The 13,968-nt window shown below is 49.8% G+C and overlaps 2 protein-coding genes across 2 annotated transcripts; both read right to left on the reverse strand.

Annotated features, from left to right (window-relative positions):
- Positions 1–5,290: 5,290 nt before the first annotated feature.
- On the reverse strand, positions 5,291–7,198 carry LOC139838867 (F-box protein At1g67130-like). Its single transcript, XM_071828885.1, has 2 exons — positions 6,386–7,198; positions 5,291–5,488 (listed from the first exon to the last, which is right to left on the reverse strand). Exons 1-2 carry the CDS (start codon positions 7,196–7,198, stop codon positions 5,291–5,293), a joined length of 1,011 nt encoding a protein of 336 aa, XP_071684986.1.
- A 1,937-nt stretch (positions 7,199–9,135) lies between these two features.
- On the reverse strand, positions 9,136–9,675 carry LOC139830088 (IAA-amino acid hydrolase ILR1-like 4). The gene is made up of 2 exons (XM_071828886.1): positions 9,604–9,675; positions 9,136–9,495 (listed from the first exon to the last, which is right to left on the reverse strand). The coding sequence occupies exons 1-2, from the start codon at positions 9,673–9,675 to the stop codon at positions 9,136–9,138; spliced, it is 432 nt and encodes a 143-aa protein (XP_071684987.1).
- Positions 9,676–13,968: the final 4,293 nt, after the last annotated feature.

A 13,968-nucleotide genomic window follows, 5' to 3' on the forward strand; every position in this document is an offset into this window, starting at 1 on the left:
GTGATCCTGCGGGGAGCTATCAAGTCGTGCCGGACCCTTTCGACCTCATGATGAGCTTCAACGATCTTGTCCTCCCAATGCTTTTGGAGTTCCTTGACCTTTGCCAGTCCTTCGTCCACCTCCTGCTCACGCTGGATGAAGTCTTCCACAAAAACTGCGGCGTGCTTCCTTTCCTCTAGCATGGCGGCTGCGGTGTCCTTAAACTTCTTGGCTGTGGTCAGCATCTCCAGTCTCTTAGCTTCTAACGCTTCTACGTCTTCGGGAGTAATGGGTTTGTTAAGAATATCCGAGCGATAAACTGCATCCATGCCAGCTTGTGCAACCATCTCTTCAGGTGACAGGAGGTCCTCCGAGGAAGAATCCCTGCGGGGTCGCTCCCGTGACATTGGAGATCCTTGGCGGGATGGCTGAGGGTCGGATTGGGTGGTTGCCCCTTCTGATCCAGGTTCTCCCAGCGCCGCTACGGTTGCAAATACTTGCTTAGGCTGGGCGGAGTCAACTTCAGGCTGATCACCGAAACCGTACTCCCCTAGCTTGCGGTTGAACTCGTCAGTATCCATGGAGGGGGTATCTCCGGAAATTGGGCTCAGATTGCCCAAAATCGACTCTTCAGCCGGAGTTTCGCTTTCTCCGACAGGCTCAGCCTGATCCGGAACAGCGTCGTTTTCCGGTGCCTCTACCTGCTCAGGACCAGCTCTGTCTTCTTGAGGGGCGGTTCCGGCGGTATGGGCCAAGAAGTGTACGAAGTGGCACCTCTGCTTTTCTAACACCTGTGAGACCCAGGCGGATCTGCATTGGTCTTCCACCGTTATTTCCTGCTCAGGGGCGGATTGGGTGGGCTTTGAAATTTTCAGATCCGAGGCGGAATCTTCCTTGGGAAGCTCCTGCATCTCAGATCGGATCTTCGCGACAACGTCCAGCTCTGCGGCGGTCGCATCTGTGTTACTTACCAGCGGGTTTCCGTCGGAATCGACGGTTTCCCCGATGAAGATGTGTATGCCGCCAACTGGGACGATGGAGAGCTTGACGGGGTTTGTCCTAGCCGGAATCCAACACTCATCCGGAGGGATGATCGGCAGATTTTCGGCGTAGAGGACGCGCCCCACAGCGATGGTGTCGTCGTAGCTTCCCATGGCGGAACCCTCCCGGTTCCAGCCTCCAGACGCCGTAGGCCCCACGGTGGGCGCCAACTGTCGTTGCCTAATCGATGGTACCCCAGAGGAGGGATCCTCACGAGGGGGAGAAGAAGTAGGGGCCATAGGGCGGAGTGCTCACGGGACGGTGGTACGCGATTTACCCAGCTTCGGAACACCTGCACGATGACAGGGCCTACTGCTGCTTGTCTAGAATTATCTGGGCGCTTTCGCGATATTACAATGAGTTGAGGTTCTGCCTCTAGGGCTCCCAGGATCCGGCTTATAAAGGCGCACGGATCTAGGGTTTACACGGAGAGTCCTACCCGGATACAGGTTTCCTAACTACGGTACAATGTCTTGCTGTGTACGCCAAGGATCCGCCCTTCCATCTACGTCGTACCGGATCCGGGTCCCTTAATGGGCCTCCGGGGATCCGGGTTCCTCCTCAATGTCGGTTGGATCCGGCTCCCTGCTCCTGGGCCGGACATCTTCCGTCAGGATCAACAGCAACTGGGCCGCCCGATGGGCCACATGCCTCATCACCATCTGTGGGCCACCCGGGCTTGCCGGATCTAAGCATTGTCGATGGTACACCCATGAAGTATACCCACAACACCAGTGTCCACAATCAGAGGAGTATGGTCACTACCTACTCTGGGTTTTGAAGATAAGCTACTAGCAGGGAATAAGGCATCCCAACAAGTAGACACAAAAACTCTATCAAGCAAGGCCATAACCAAATTATCTTGGTTGTTGGCCCAAGAGAATTGTCTACTAGGGTTTTTAAGCTCCATGAGATTGAATTTATTAATCCTCGCCGCAAAAAAAGAATTTATTAATCCAATCATTAAACAAATTTGCCCAATGATGGTTAATATTACCAGTATTCTTTTCACACTTTTCTCTAATGAGATTAAAGTCGCCACCCACTAAAGTGGGGCCACTCCAACAAGCCATTACATTATGTAGCTCATTAATAAAATCTAACTTATGCTCATCATAAGCAGAACCATACACAGCAATAACTCTCCACACTATCTTATCTCTTTTGCCCTTAATTTGCACAGAGACACAAAAGGATAAGATATCCCACTTAACAATATAAAAAAATTCATTGTTTATACCAACAAGGATACCTCCAGCAGTTTTTACAGCTGGCAACCAATTCCAGGAGAATTTTACCCTTGGATCAATTTGTTGCAGCTGCAAGCTAGAGAAATCCTCTTTCTTAGATTCAGAGAAACAAATAATATCAGGGCATGTTTCTCTAGTGAGATCATGCACCCTAGTAATCTTGTCAGGTCTATTCAAGCCTCTAGAGTTCCATATTAGAGCTACTACATTTTTAAAAATTAATTTTCTTCTACCTTTCTTCCTACTATGGACTAATGTCCAGGGTTCATCATCATCAGGCACATCACTAGTGTAATCATCCTGATCTGATGGACCTACATCTTTATCATCCATACCCACTTTCAGTTCCTCTACAGAGAGACTAATGTCTTTAGGAAGAAAGCTAGCAGGATTAGACTGGTGAAAATCATCAAGTCTTTTTAATTCAACCTTTTTAATTTGATCAATGACATCATCAATGTTTTTAGTTTTATGGCCCAGGCTAATACCAGCATGTCTAGCATTGTTACCCAGAGTAAGATTATCAAGGGCAGCAAAGGAATTAGAAAAGCCATGAATATTATCTTTAGGAATTTCCAAATTCTTTGCCTTCTTGTGATCTTGGGCTTTTTCAATAGCAGTTTTACCATCTCTTGATATTCTAGAACTCATCTTAGTTGCTTACACAGGGCCCCATTGCTTCTTCTCCTTCCACACATTGGTCAGCATAGAAGGCCCACGAGTTTTTGGCATCTCACCCTCCTCGGCACTTTTGGTCCCTTCACCATCATCATCCTCCTCTTCTTCAAAGTGTTGTAGCAGGTTTTTCCCAATATTCTCCTCAGCACTTCTTATCACCAGAGCACTCTCAGTAGGGATAAGAGGCTCTTTACCAAAGACTTTGGCTTGGACAGATGACTCCATAGCCATTTGAGTAGCAGATCTAGGACCACTTCTTCCCCCAGAGTAAGAAGGATCATTTTCCATCTTGTTGTTATTCCCACCAGCATTGCTCTTATCAAGGGCCTTGAAGTCATCACCAAGCTCAGCATCATCATCAACCTTGTCCCCTTCATTACTCTGACCAGGGTCTTCATCACCATCCCCATCAACCTCAATAGTTTCACCATCACTCTCTACCAGGAAGTTAATTAAGAAGAAACACGGTTCCATCTCAAAAAGTTTGTTTGATGGGATTTTTGATTTATCCCTCATAGCCACTTTGACTCTAACCTCTTTATAGAAACTTCTGAAAATGACTTGCCAATCAATGTTGACTAGCACACCAAGAGCAGTTGAAACTTGATAGATAGTCTTCCATGTCAGCCACTTAGCTGGTATGCCAAAAATCTTGACACATATCTCTTGAAATTCTTCAAAAGGCTCTGCTTCCCCCTCCCAGTTCTCAAAATAGATCACTACCCCCTCTTTTTTGAGATTTATAGATGGGTATTCCACAAGCTCCTTGATCCTCTTGCTTGGGGGAAACCTCACCAGGAACTTTTTAGGGCCAACTTGTCTGATCTGCCAGAACCAGTTGACCTTCCACATATCATTGAAGCTTTTTTCCAATTCTTCAGCAGAAATCTCACCCTCTTTTATCACCACTATCCCAACATTGTCCATATTCAACCATTGGACAGCCTCAGGTCCTTCTACCTCCACATGGAAAAAACCTAGGCCAGGGTTTGCACTACCCCAATATTGAGCAGTGGGTAGGAGAGAATACCACATCAGACAGTTGTCCATGTGATGGCATGTCTTGCTGCAAATGAAACATCTCTTAACCCTAGTACACAGACCAACATAGTGACCCAGCTCTCCACAGTTGTAACAAGTAACATTCTTGAATTTGAGATCAAGAGCAGGCCCAGGTCCACTTGTTGATGGAGTCTACATCAAGTTTCCCAGCCTTTCCCCACTGTTTTTTCTGACCATCAGTGGTAGCCCCTTTCTGAACCTTCTTCTTGTTCTTATTGCTAGAAACTTGCTGCTGTTGAGAAGGAACCAGACTGGCACTGATCCCCTGGCTATTGGTTTGAGGAAGAGCAGGGGTAATCCCCGGCGGCATCATCATCATAGGGTTGAAACCAGGAGGGGGAAACTACTGGTTGCCAAAAAACTGCTGCCACTGGTTCATCGAAACATTCCACATGTTGGGATTCATCATGGGGAACATACCTTGGTTAGCAGCACCCATCTGTTGTCCCAAACCCTGGGGGAATTCCGATTTAATCTGGACCGGATCAGAGGCGCCACCAAGAGAGGAGGAATTAGTCGCCGCAGCAACTGACGGCACACGCCCACTATTGTGACCACGGCCACCCCCAACTCCACCTCCTCTTCCAACACCTCGACCACCTCCCGCCATCTTGGTAATCTCTCTGTAGGATCTCCTTCCAGCTTCAGCACCCCATAGCTCTGAGAACTTGACGATCGTTGGCTTTGGTAAGAAACCTGCGCCAGCGGGGTGTCAATCAGCTGGAGTGAAAGATCAGGCTCGGACCAGCTCCTTCCTGACCCAGACTAATGTCTGAGACCCAGGCGGAACCCTAGATCCACCCAAATGAGGTTTGCCTGTCACGAGCGTAGTCGCCCCAGACTTATCCACCTTAGAAGGCATATTTCTGAAACCCGCCACCATTTCAACGGTTGGATTTGAAACTGCCGAAGATCGACGGGTACCAGACGAAGACATCACAACATTACCAAACGGCGAGGGAAACTTCTAGAAACTTCTAGAAGCCCCCCAAATCTCTCCGGCGAGCCTCCCCTAGCCGGAGATGGGTTACCTTGGCGAATCCTCTCCATTCGCCTCCACAATTCCGCTGATCTCCTAGCAGGACCAGCAGAACCAGCACCATCGCCACCACGAACAGAGGATCTCCGATGCAACCCACGATCCAGGCCGCTCATGGTGTCCAGTTTTCCAGGTCTTCCAACCCCTGCTCCGCCACGAGCCTCATCGGATCGTCGGGCTCCTTGAGCTTGATCATTGCTAGTGCCGCCGCAACCTGCTCCTCGAGGCCCTGCCCCGAGATCTACGGGCGCCAGCCCTTCGCCATCTGCCTGATCGCCCACTCGGAGGCGAGGCTGATCTGGAGGATCAACAATTTCCGCCGCAGTAGCGCCTGTTTCCTCTCCTCCGCCACCACCGCTTCCTTCTCCCTTCGCCTCCGCTCTTCTCCCCACCTCATGTCCTCGGCGAACGATGGGAACCCCGCCTTGATATTCTTTGCCTCTTTTGGAGTAATTTATTTGCATGCTGTCTTTCTTTCGTGAACCCATTGGACATACTACGTCTTTTCTTTTCTAGGATTAGACTAGTCACAATGGTAAGTATTATACATTAGTATCATGTACATGATATTAGTTTATAATACTACCTCCACAATGCATAGTATCATAGTATCATACACTACTATCATGTACATGATGTGTTTGCCATTAAATTTTCTAGTTTTACGTGCTATGATACGGTATTATATTACGATATCACTCTCATCTCTCACCTCATTAATTAGCAAGACACATCAGTTTTTTGCCAACATGACATGATACAACTTATGATACTTCCACTGTGACTAGTCTTAGAATCCACAACTGCAAAGCATGCACATTGTCTCCCTCTGTGGTTGATGGTGTGACCTTCATTGGTTGAATAGGTTAATGAACTGGATTTGGGTTTGAGAAATTGTCCTATCGAGGATTTAGTTTCTAAAACCCGACAAACGTATATAACATGTCTCATTGATAGACCATCGAAAACAAAAGTACTTCAAAACATAGAGAGGCTAGACAATATTGAATTAATTCCTGGCCAACAAAAGCTGTTCCAAGTGTAAGTTGCAGAGAGCAATGTTGCTTGGAAGATAGCCTGGCTCCCCGGTAATGTTGGAAAATTTCTCCGTGCGCAGATCATATACTTGCAGGGCCAACGATGAACGCTTGTATGTAGTACCACATTGCACGAGCAACTTTTCGCCATCTTGCATCATCCTCAATGGCATACAACAACGTCCGAGTGGGCCTATTCGGATCGTGCACAACTTGGTCCAATTATTTTTGTCAAAATCGTCCAAGATCCATACGTTGGTGCATGAAGCTTGCGGATGTTGAAGGTGAACCAAATGCACCAAGCAGAGGGAGCCGTTGAGCTCTGTTATGTAGACTGGTATTTTACTCCTACTCCATGTCTCTGCGCCGCCGACGGCTTGTGGGCCTTTGATGGTGTCGTCCTTCCACCGCTCACTCTCGAGGTCGAAGCATTGTAAGGTGAGATCCGATGTCCCTTCTATCAAGAAGTACATGACTCCATTGATGGTGACGGGACAACATCCATGATCAAGGCGATACGTTGGGACCGGCCGTGGCCATGTCTTCCTCCTCCATCCCGTGTCGTCACCTAATGTGGCGACATCACAAGTGTCGCCTCCGTTGAGGCGGACCACCTTGTATACGCCGGATGGGGTGGCACGGCCGATGCTGAAGACTTTGTAGTACTCGGTGAAATCATCCTCAATCACCTCATGCCCTGGGCTGGTAAAGAGCACCCCTCCAGTGGCAGGATCGACAACACGGATGCTTTCACAGGACTCGTGTCCGTGATGGACACCTTCGCAGGAACCGTCCCAGACAGAGATGAGGTTATCGAGGCTCGTCGTGGGAAACATCCCGGAGCCGCCGATGCCTTCGAACACTCTGACGATGTTGCCATCCATGTCCATGAGCCGCAAGTCACGCTTCTTGTTACCTCGAAAGAAGCCGGTGTCGACGAGGAGCGGGTCGATGTGGCGGAGCTTGTGCGCGGCGAGGAAGGCTTGGTCGGAGATAAGACCATGCCACCCTTTAGACACGCACCGGAACCGGCAGACTGTCTTCGTTGGCGTCCTGGAGAGGATGTCGAAGATGATGTCGGTCGGTAAAGAGACGGCGGTGGCTTCCGGCATGGCGTGGGAGCAGCTCCTCCTGCCTCCGCGCGCCGCCGTGGAGAGGAGTAAAGAGCACAGAGCGGCCGGCTGACAGTAAGATCGATCGGTTATTTCCGTCCCTGATCTCTGTTGTTGGTTCGATCGATCGATCGATCTTGCGCTCGTACGTTGGGCAGGCTGAAACTAACGGAAACACCACATGTATATATCGGCGTGTAGTGCAAGCCAGGTAGACTTGTAATCGGAGACGATACATGAAAGCCCCGGCCGATCAACTGAGGCTCATCTACTAATTAAGGAATGAACAACGCCTTCCCTGTATTATTTCGTTCAACAAACCTTCAAAGGCCGGACACATCACGTAAAAAAAAGGCCGGACACAAATTTTATCCCACCAGGAACAAGTATTACCTCCACCTGGACGCTGTGGACGCCAACACTGGAGAACTGTGGAGAAGGCCGCGTTGATCTTCTCGGCATAGAACCCGAAGTCCTCGGCCGCCATGATCTGCGCCGACACCCTCACGTTCACCAGGCCCAGCATGCCTTCCGCCACTGCCTTGGCATGCACGCACATCCCCTCGTCGTTCACCGTGGCCAGGTACAGACGGAACTCCTTCCCCATGAAGTGATGAAGTCCACCGTGGCCGCCCACCGCCGCCTGTGAGAATCAATCTTCTTGTAAACATTTTGATTAATGAATAAAGCGATCCGAAGTTCGAAACAAAAGAATGGCATATTCTAGGTTTTCTTTCTTTTGATCGCAAAAAAAAACGCTGAATTTCTTATTGGGAAGATTTTTTTACTGTATGGGCCGATTGCCATTTTTTAGAGGAGTATGGGCAGGTTGTCCGAGTGACGGTTCTCACTTTTCAGCATTGTTGAGCTGTTTTCGATAAGAGTATATATTAATATCAAGAAGGTACCAATTACACCCTGCAACAATGTAATACTCTAATCGCATTACGGATACACACAACAACAAAAAAATACATAAAAGTACATCCACCACCAAGACAACACCTGAACTCTCGAAAAGCGACGCTTCCAATAAGGTAGCAGTGCACAAACACTATCGTCGCCCGGTCAGAAGACCTTAGGTTTTCACCCTAAAGATAGTCTCCGCTTTCAAAACAATGCCTCCAACAAGATCATTGCCAGGTACAACCAGTTAAGGCCAGACCTTGGATTTTCATCCTGAAATGTAAGACTCTGAATTTCACCTGTATTTGCCGCCTCCTCTTGCATACCGCTGTAGCGAAACCCAGAATACCAAGCAAGCCCCTCAACAACGCTAAAAAACTTAAACCTCCATAGCAAGTCCTCCAATCCGGCCCTCATGGTATTCTCCGCCTCTAACTTCACCATGGAGCATGTTTCCATATAGCAAGAAAGAACAGAGCTTCGCAATGCTTCCTCTAGAAACCAATCGGCCGGAATAAAAACATGGATGCATCCGACCGAATACCACCGATCCAGCGAACTCCAGGCAAAAAAAGCGATGTTACATCCGCCGGTGGAGCTTTCCGGAACACACCACTCCGGCTAGATCAAGAGGGACTATGCTTGCGTGCAAAATCCATTGAATGATTGTTCATACTTTTATCCAGACTGCTTAGTGACTATGGGTGCACTATGATTCCTCCAGAAATAGCCGAGGCAACATTTAACAAGAATTTATTTTTTTGGTGAAACAGCCCACTTCCAGTGCCACGAGAGTCTCTATAGGTTCACTTCCTTACTTGAAAATGGAAAACAAATCCGTTCTTTTTGCAAATTGTGTTTGAAAATTTCAACAGGAAAGAGAGTTTAAACATGTGGATCCGGGTGGAAGCAGACTGGTTGTCGGATAGAGTGATAGACCGCTCAACGAATGCTGGCGGTAGCTAGCATGGTTGAGACTTGCCCTCCTTCGCCGCTGCTAGAAGCTTGGTGATGAAGAGCTGGCCATACCATCAATGTTTGTTCAAGTACTCGATGGCTACGGCAGCATGAAGCGCTGCCCCAATAGGAAGAGCACCCTCGTCGACCACCAGGTGCGGCGTGTGCACAGGGCTAATTTCCTTACCGGCGCCACAGACACCGATACTGAAGAAGGTGGCTGGGATCTTCTGTGCATAGAAATCGAAGTCCTCCGCCGCCATCACCTGTGGGCAGAGCCTCATGTTCGTCTCCCCGAGCATGCTCTCCGCCACTACCTTGGCATGGATGTACACACCCTCGTCGTTCACAGTCGCCGGATATGGACGGAGCTCCTCCTCCATAAAGTCCACCTTCGCCGTGCACCGTCCCACCAACGGTTGGCCCTCAATCACCTTAATTAATTGATCACATTGTGTTAGTTACATGAAATAAAACCAGAGCATTAATCGTTGTCGAAATTTCATGGGAGTGGTTGATCTCATGATCATGTTGTGCATTACCTCTTGGATCCTCTTCCTGAGATAGGATAATCCTTGTGTGGTCATGCTCCTGAAGGTACCTCCTAAGGTCATGGACTCTGGGATAACATTGAAAGTCTCACCTCCCTTTATGAAGGTCACTGAAACCAACTAAATTGATTAAACAATACCTGATCATGGTTGACCAAATGTAGACACATAATGTTTGAAAATTAAAACCTAGGGCAAAATGTATAGTACCCCCTCCGTCCCATGAAAGTCGTCCGAGATTTTGACAAATCTCAGACGACTTTCATGGGACGGAGGGAGTACTACTGTATGAAGACAAATTTTTTTTATAGATCCAAGTTAAAATATTTGAGCCGTTGGATCCAACGAGCCTATTTACTTCTTCTTTTTCTTCAGTCCTCCTTCTATCACCTCTAATCTTTCAACCAGCACCCCTACTACTCTCACACATTCCCCTATTGATCCGCCTTCTAGGATTATCCGCAACACCTTACTACACTGTCCTAAGCCCAAGGGGCAATAAGTTAGCCTAACTCAGCCCAATAGGTTCAAGTCCTCACGGACGCAGATTTAGATTCTTGTTATTTCAAAATAAATTGACCTAGGGGCTTATCTACCACATTTCTTTCAAGAAAATTCCATGGGACAACGCTTGACCTCTCGTTCTCACCATCCAAAACATCATACCCCTTCTGTCGCATGCCTAATGATAACCACTTCATCCTTCTCTATTGACGGTCCACGATGTCAATGGCTCATCCTCTGCTCTACCATCGGTGTGCGTCAATGATGACTAAGAATCCGTATCCACCAATAGTATTGTGAGATGATTGAATGTGAGGAGAGAAAAATCCAAGTGTCGTCGTGGTGAACGAGCAGATGCCATGGGATGGCTTGAGTTGGGGCCGAATGGACGCTAGAGGATTCGGGGGAGAGTTTATGATTAGATGGGATGAACTTCCGGATGCTTTCCTCAAGAACACAGCCAAAGGTAGGGATACAAGAAGAAACACACAAGGAAGAACTCTGCTCTAGATCACTATCTTCATTGATCTCAACATGGTACAAGATTCCGGTTACAAGGTTCCTCTTAGGACCAAACGTCTAACCTCTTAACCTCTCAAATACTGGGGTGCCCCCTCTCCTTATATAGGGGAGAGGGTGGCTTACAGGGCAAGAAACCCTAATGGCATCTTTGACTGGACAAACTACTTTACAAAGTAACTTTAATCATAGATGATGCCGGGGTCTTCTTTAATCAGGGAGGCTGACGTCCTCTGGCTTCTTTCTGCATCACCCCTCTCTTTTGCGCCAGGGCTTCGATTAAAGCCACTTTGCTTAGCTCATCCTTGTCCTCTAGCTCTGAAGAGAATCTTTGACCAGTCTTGCCGACATGCTCTTCTTTCCGGTAGCCCGGTGTCTTCTTCATCCGGTTCCGGTATACCCCTCTGGGGATACCGGTCTGGCTTTACTTAGCCAAACACTTATCTTCGTGCTCCGGTATAAATATTAAACCGGTATCTTGATGGCTCAAACCATCCGGTTTGGCATGCCTTTGGCATACCGGGGGTCATCCCCCCAACATTAGTCCCCGAAGCTGGTATAGTCTGGCGGATTCTATCCAACAGACCATGCCAGGTTCTCACGTCTTAGGATACCGGTTTAATCTATCCGGCGCTCAGCTTGGATCCGGCATCTTTGCCCGGACTTGCATTTTCTCTCTCTGCAAAGTATTCTCCGGTATCTTGTCCTCCGGCATCTTAGTCATTAAACACCTCCTCGGCGAAGTCGAGAATTTCTCGGGCCCCGCGCCTGTCAGTGACATGCGTGACCGTATCAGAATCGACACGCCAGTGTCAGGGGTCACTTCCCTTCGGCTTCCGCGCGCGCAATAACTGCTGCACAGTGGATCCTGGCCGCCGTTCCGGATCCGTGTGTGCCTCCCTGTGGCTTTCTGTTTTTTACGCGTGTACCGTTGCGCCACGTGGCGGCCCACGGAGCGAACCGTCGCGGCCCGCAGAGCGAACCGTTGCAGCACGGCGGTTTTCGGCCCACTTATCCTTCTTCCTTTATAAGGCGAAACTGCCCCTTCTTCTTCCTCTTCTCGCGTTCCCCACTTCCTCGCGCATAGTGTTCTTCGTCCTCTGCGCCTCCGTCGCTCTCCTTTCTTCGCTCGAGCTCCGCCGCCCAGCGAACCTCCGCTGCAGCTCCGCCGGACATCGCCGAACTTCACCGCGCGGAGAATCCTCGCGGTGTTCCTCTCGCGGCCGCGGCATTAGTGCTTCCTCAAGCTTCTCTCCACCTCACCGTCGCCGGACCTCGTCGGCAACCGCCAGCTCGCCGCTCCACCGGCGAACCTCTTCCTCTGCGACTCCGCCGCCTCAGGTTAGGCTTAACTCGCATTTGCCCCTCTTTTGCTTGCTTTCTATATCTTGGGCCGGTAGTGTATTTACTTCCTCTTTTCTTTTTCTTTTTCTCTTACTCGTAGATCTTCGCGCAAGGGTAAATCGTGGGATTTGTGTTTTTTTGGGTCTGATCTCATGTCTAGCGAAGAGTCCTCCTCCGCTTCATCTTCCAGTAGCCAACATAGCCAATCTTCCGACGGTTTAACCGCCGATCTTGTCCAGATGGACGTCGATGCCGGTAGCGACCAAGAAGCCGGTAGCTCTAGCCAAGCTTCCGGCGTAGATCCTGCCGGTATCACACGCGGAGCCTGGATGGGCTCCAACGTTAGCCAGTACGAGATTGACTGGCTTTACCGGTCCAGAAGGATTCCGGAGGGAGTATCCTGCCGGCTTCCTGGCGACGAGATCGAACCGGTGCTTCAGCCCGGTGAACATGTCGTTTTTCTCGCTCACTTCGAGCGCGGCTTCGGCCTCCCCGCCTCCGATTTCTTCCGGAGTTTCCTTGATTTTTACCAACTCCAACCTCACCATCTTCCCGGCAACGCCGTTTTTTACCTCTCTTGTTACGCCACCTTTATGGAGGCTTATATCGGCATTCGTCCCACTCGCGTGACGTTTGCCCGTTTCTTTGCTCTTCGGATCAATTCCGTTCAGGGCAAGGAAATTCCTAAACCCAAACCCCCCGTGCAGTGCGGGTCTTGCATCATCGGCTCCCGCCAAGGGAGCCCTTTCTTCAAGTTTTCCGGTCTCGAGTCCTGCCGGTTATGGCAAGGGACCTTCTTTTATGTGAAGAACGATGGCGCCACAGATCTCATCAATCTGCCACCTTTTAATCCGGCGCCGCCCAGAAAAATCAACTGGAGCTTCAACCCGAAGACAGATCATATCGAAACAAACCGGGTGATACGCTTCATGGAGAAGCTGATGAAGGAGACTAACATCTGCTCCGACGATATTATCCGCGCCTTCATCTCGCGCCGGGTGCTTCCTCTTAAGCGCCGCGCTCACAAGATGAGCGAGATGTATGGTCCCGGTGATCCTACCAAGATCACCGGCCTTCCTCTCAGCAAGAAGGACATTGTCCTCAAGGCTAGGCAGATATGCCAGACTGCCATGCCGGATGATTGGGAATGGGGCTTCCGGCCTCTCAGTTCCACTAACCCTCCAACTCAAGAAGTAAGAGTTTGTGTAACCTGGGTTGCTGTACCGATAACTTTTATGCTGTGGCTAACCCTCTTTTCTTTTGTTTTCAGGCCAAGGACCGCTTCCCCCGCATTGACGCAGATCGGCGAGGCCCTTGCCGGAAGCGTCATCAGGACAAGGTCGACCCGGACCCCTACATCCATAGGCAAGATCTGAAGATGGGCCAGACACCAGCCTCGTGCCTCGGTAAATCTCCACCTGAAGCATCCGGTTCCACCGACGACCTGACCTTGCTTGAGGTAGCTCCTCTTTTTGTTCTCTCATACTCTCCTGATATTGTTCCTCTGTAAATGTTCCCTCAGCTAGCTCCAACCCGCAGATCCACGAGCACGCGCCCCCCTGCAGGCCGAGGCCGGCCACGAGTTTGTGGAGAAGCTCATGGCTCAGGGCCAGAAGAACAAGGCTCCGGCCTCTGACGCCGGCTCGAGCCAGGCCCCTGCCTCCAAACGCTTCCGGACGGAAGCCTTTGCGGGGAAGGTTGCAGGCGTGAGGCGCTACAAGAGCAAGAAGATGCCAACCTCTTCTGGGTAACCTCTCGTTTCTTTGCTCGTTTCGTTTTTACCGAGTCCTTTTCCGGTTGCTTTTTTCCAACCCTTTCTTTTTCTCTCGTTCAGCCCTGCGCTCAAGCTCGGCCCAAGGCCTGCGGGCTCTGATGGATCCGCAAGGACCTCAACCCCTCCTCCTCATACAAGCCCGGCACCATCTGGTGCCGGCAACACCTCTGCCTCCCCTCTGGGAGGCACTACAAGTGCGGGGCGCGCGGCCCCTA

The sequence above is a fragment of the Lolium perenne genome, chromosome 4, assembly GCF_019359855.2.
Source record: "Lolium perenne isolate Kyuss_39 chromosome 4, Kyuss_2.0, whole genome shotgun sequence".
Taxonomy (NCBI): domain Eukaryota; kingdom Viridiplantae; phylum Streptophyta; class Magnoliopsida; order Poales; family Poaceae; genus Lolium; species Lolium perenne.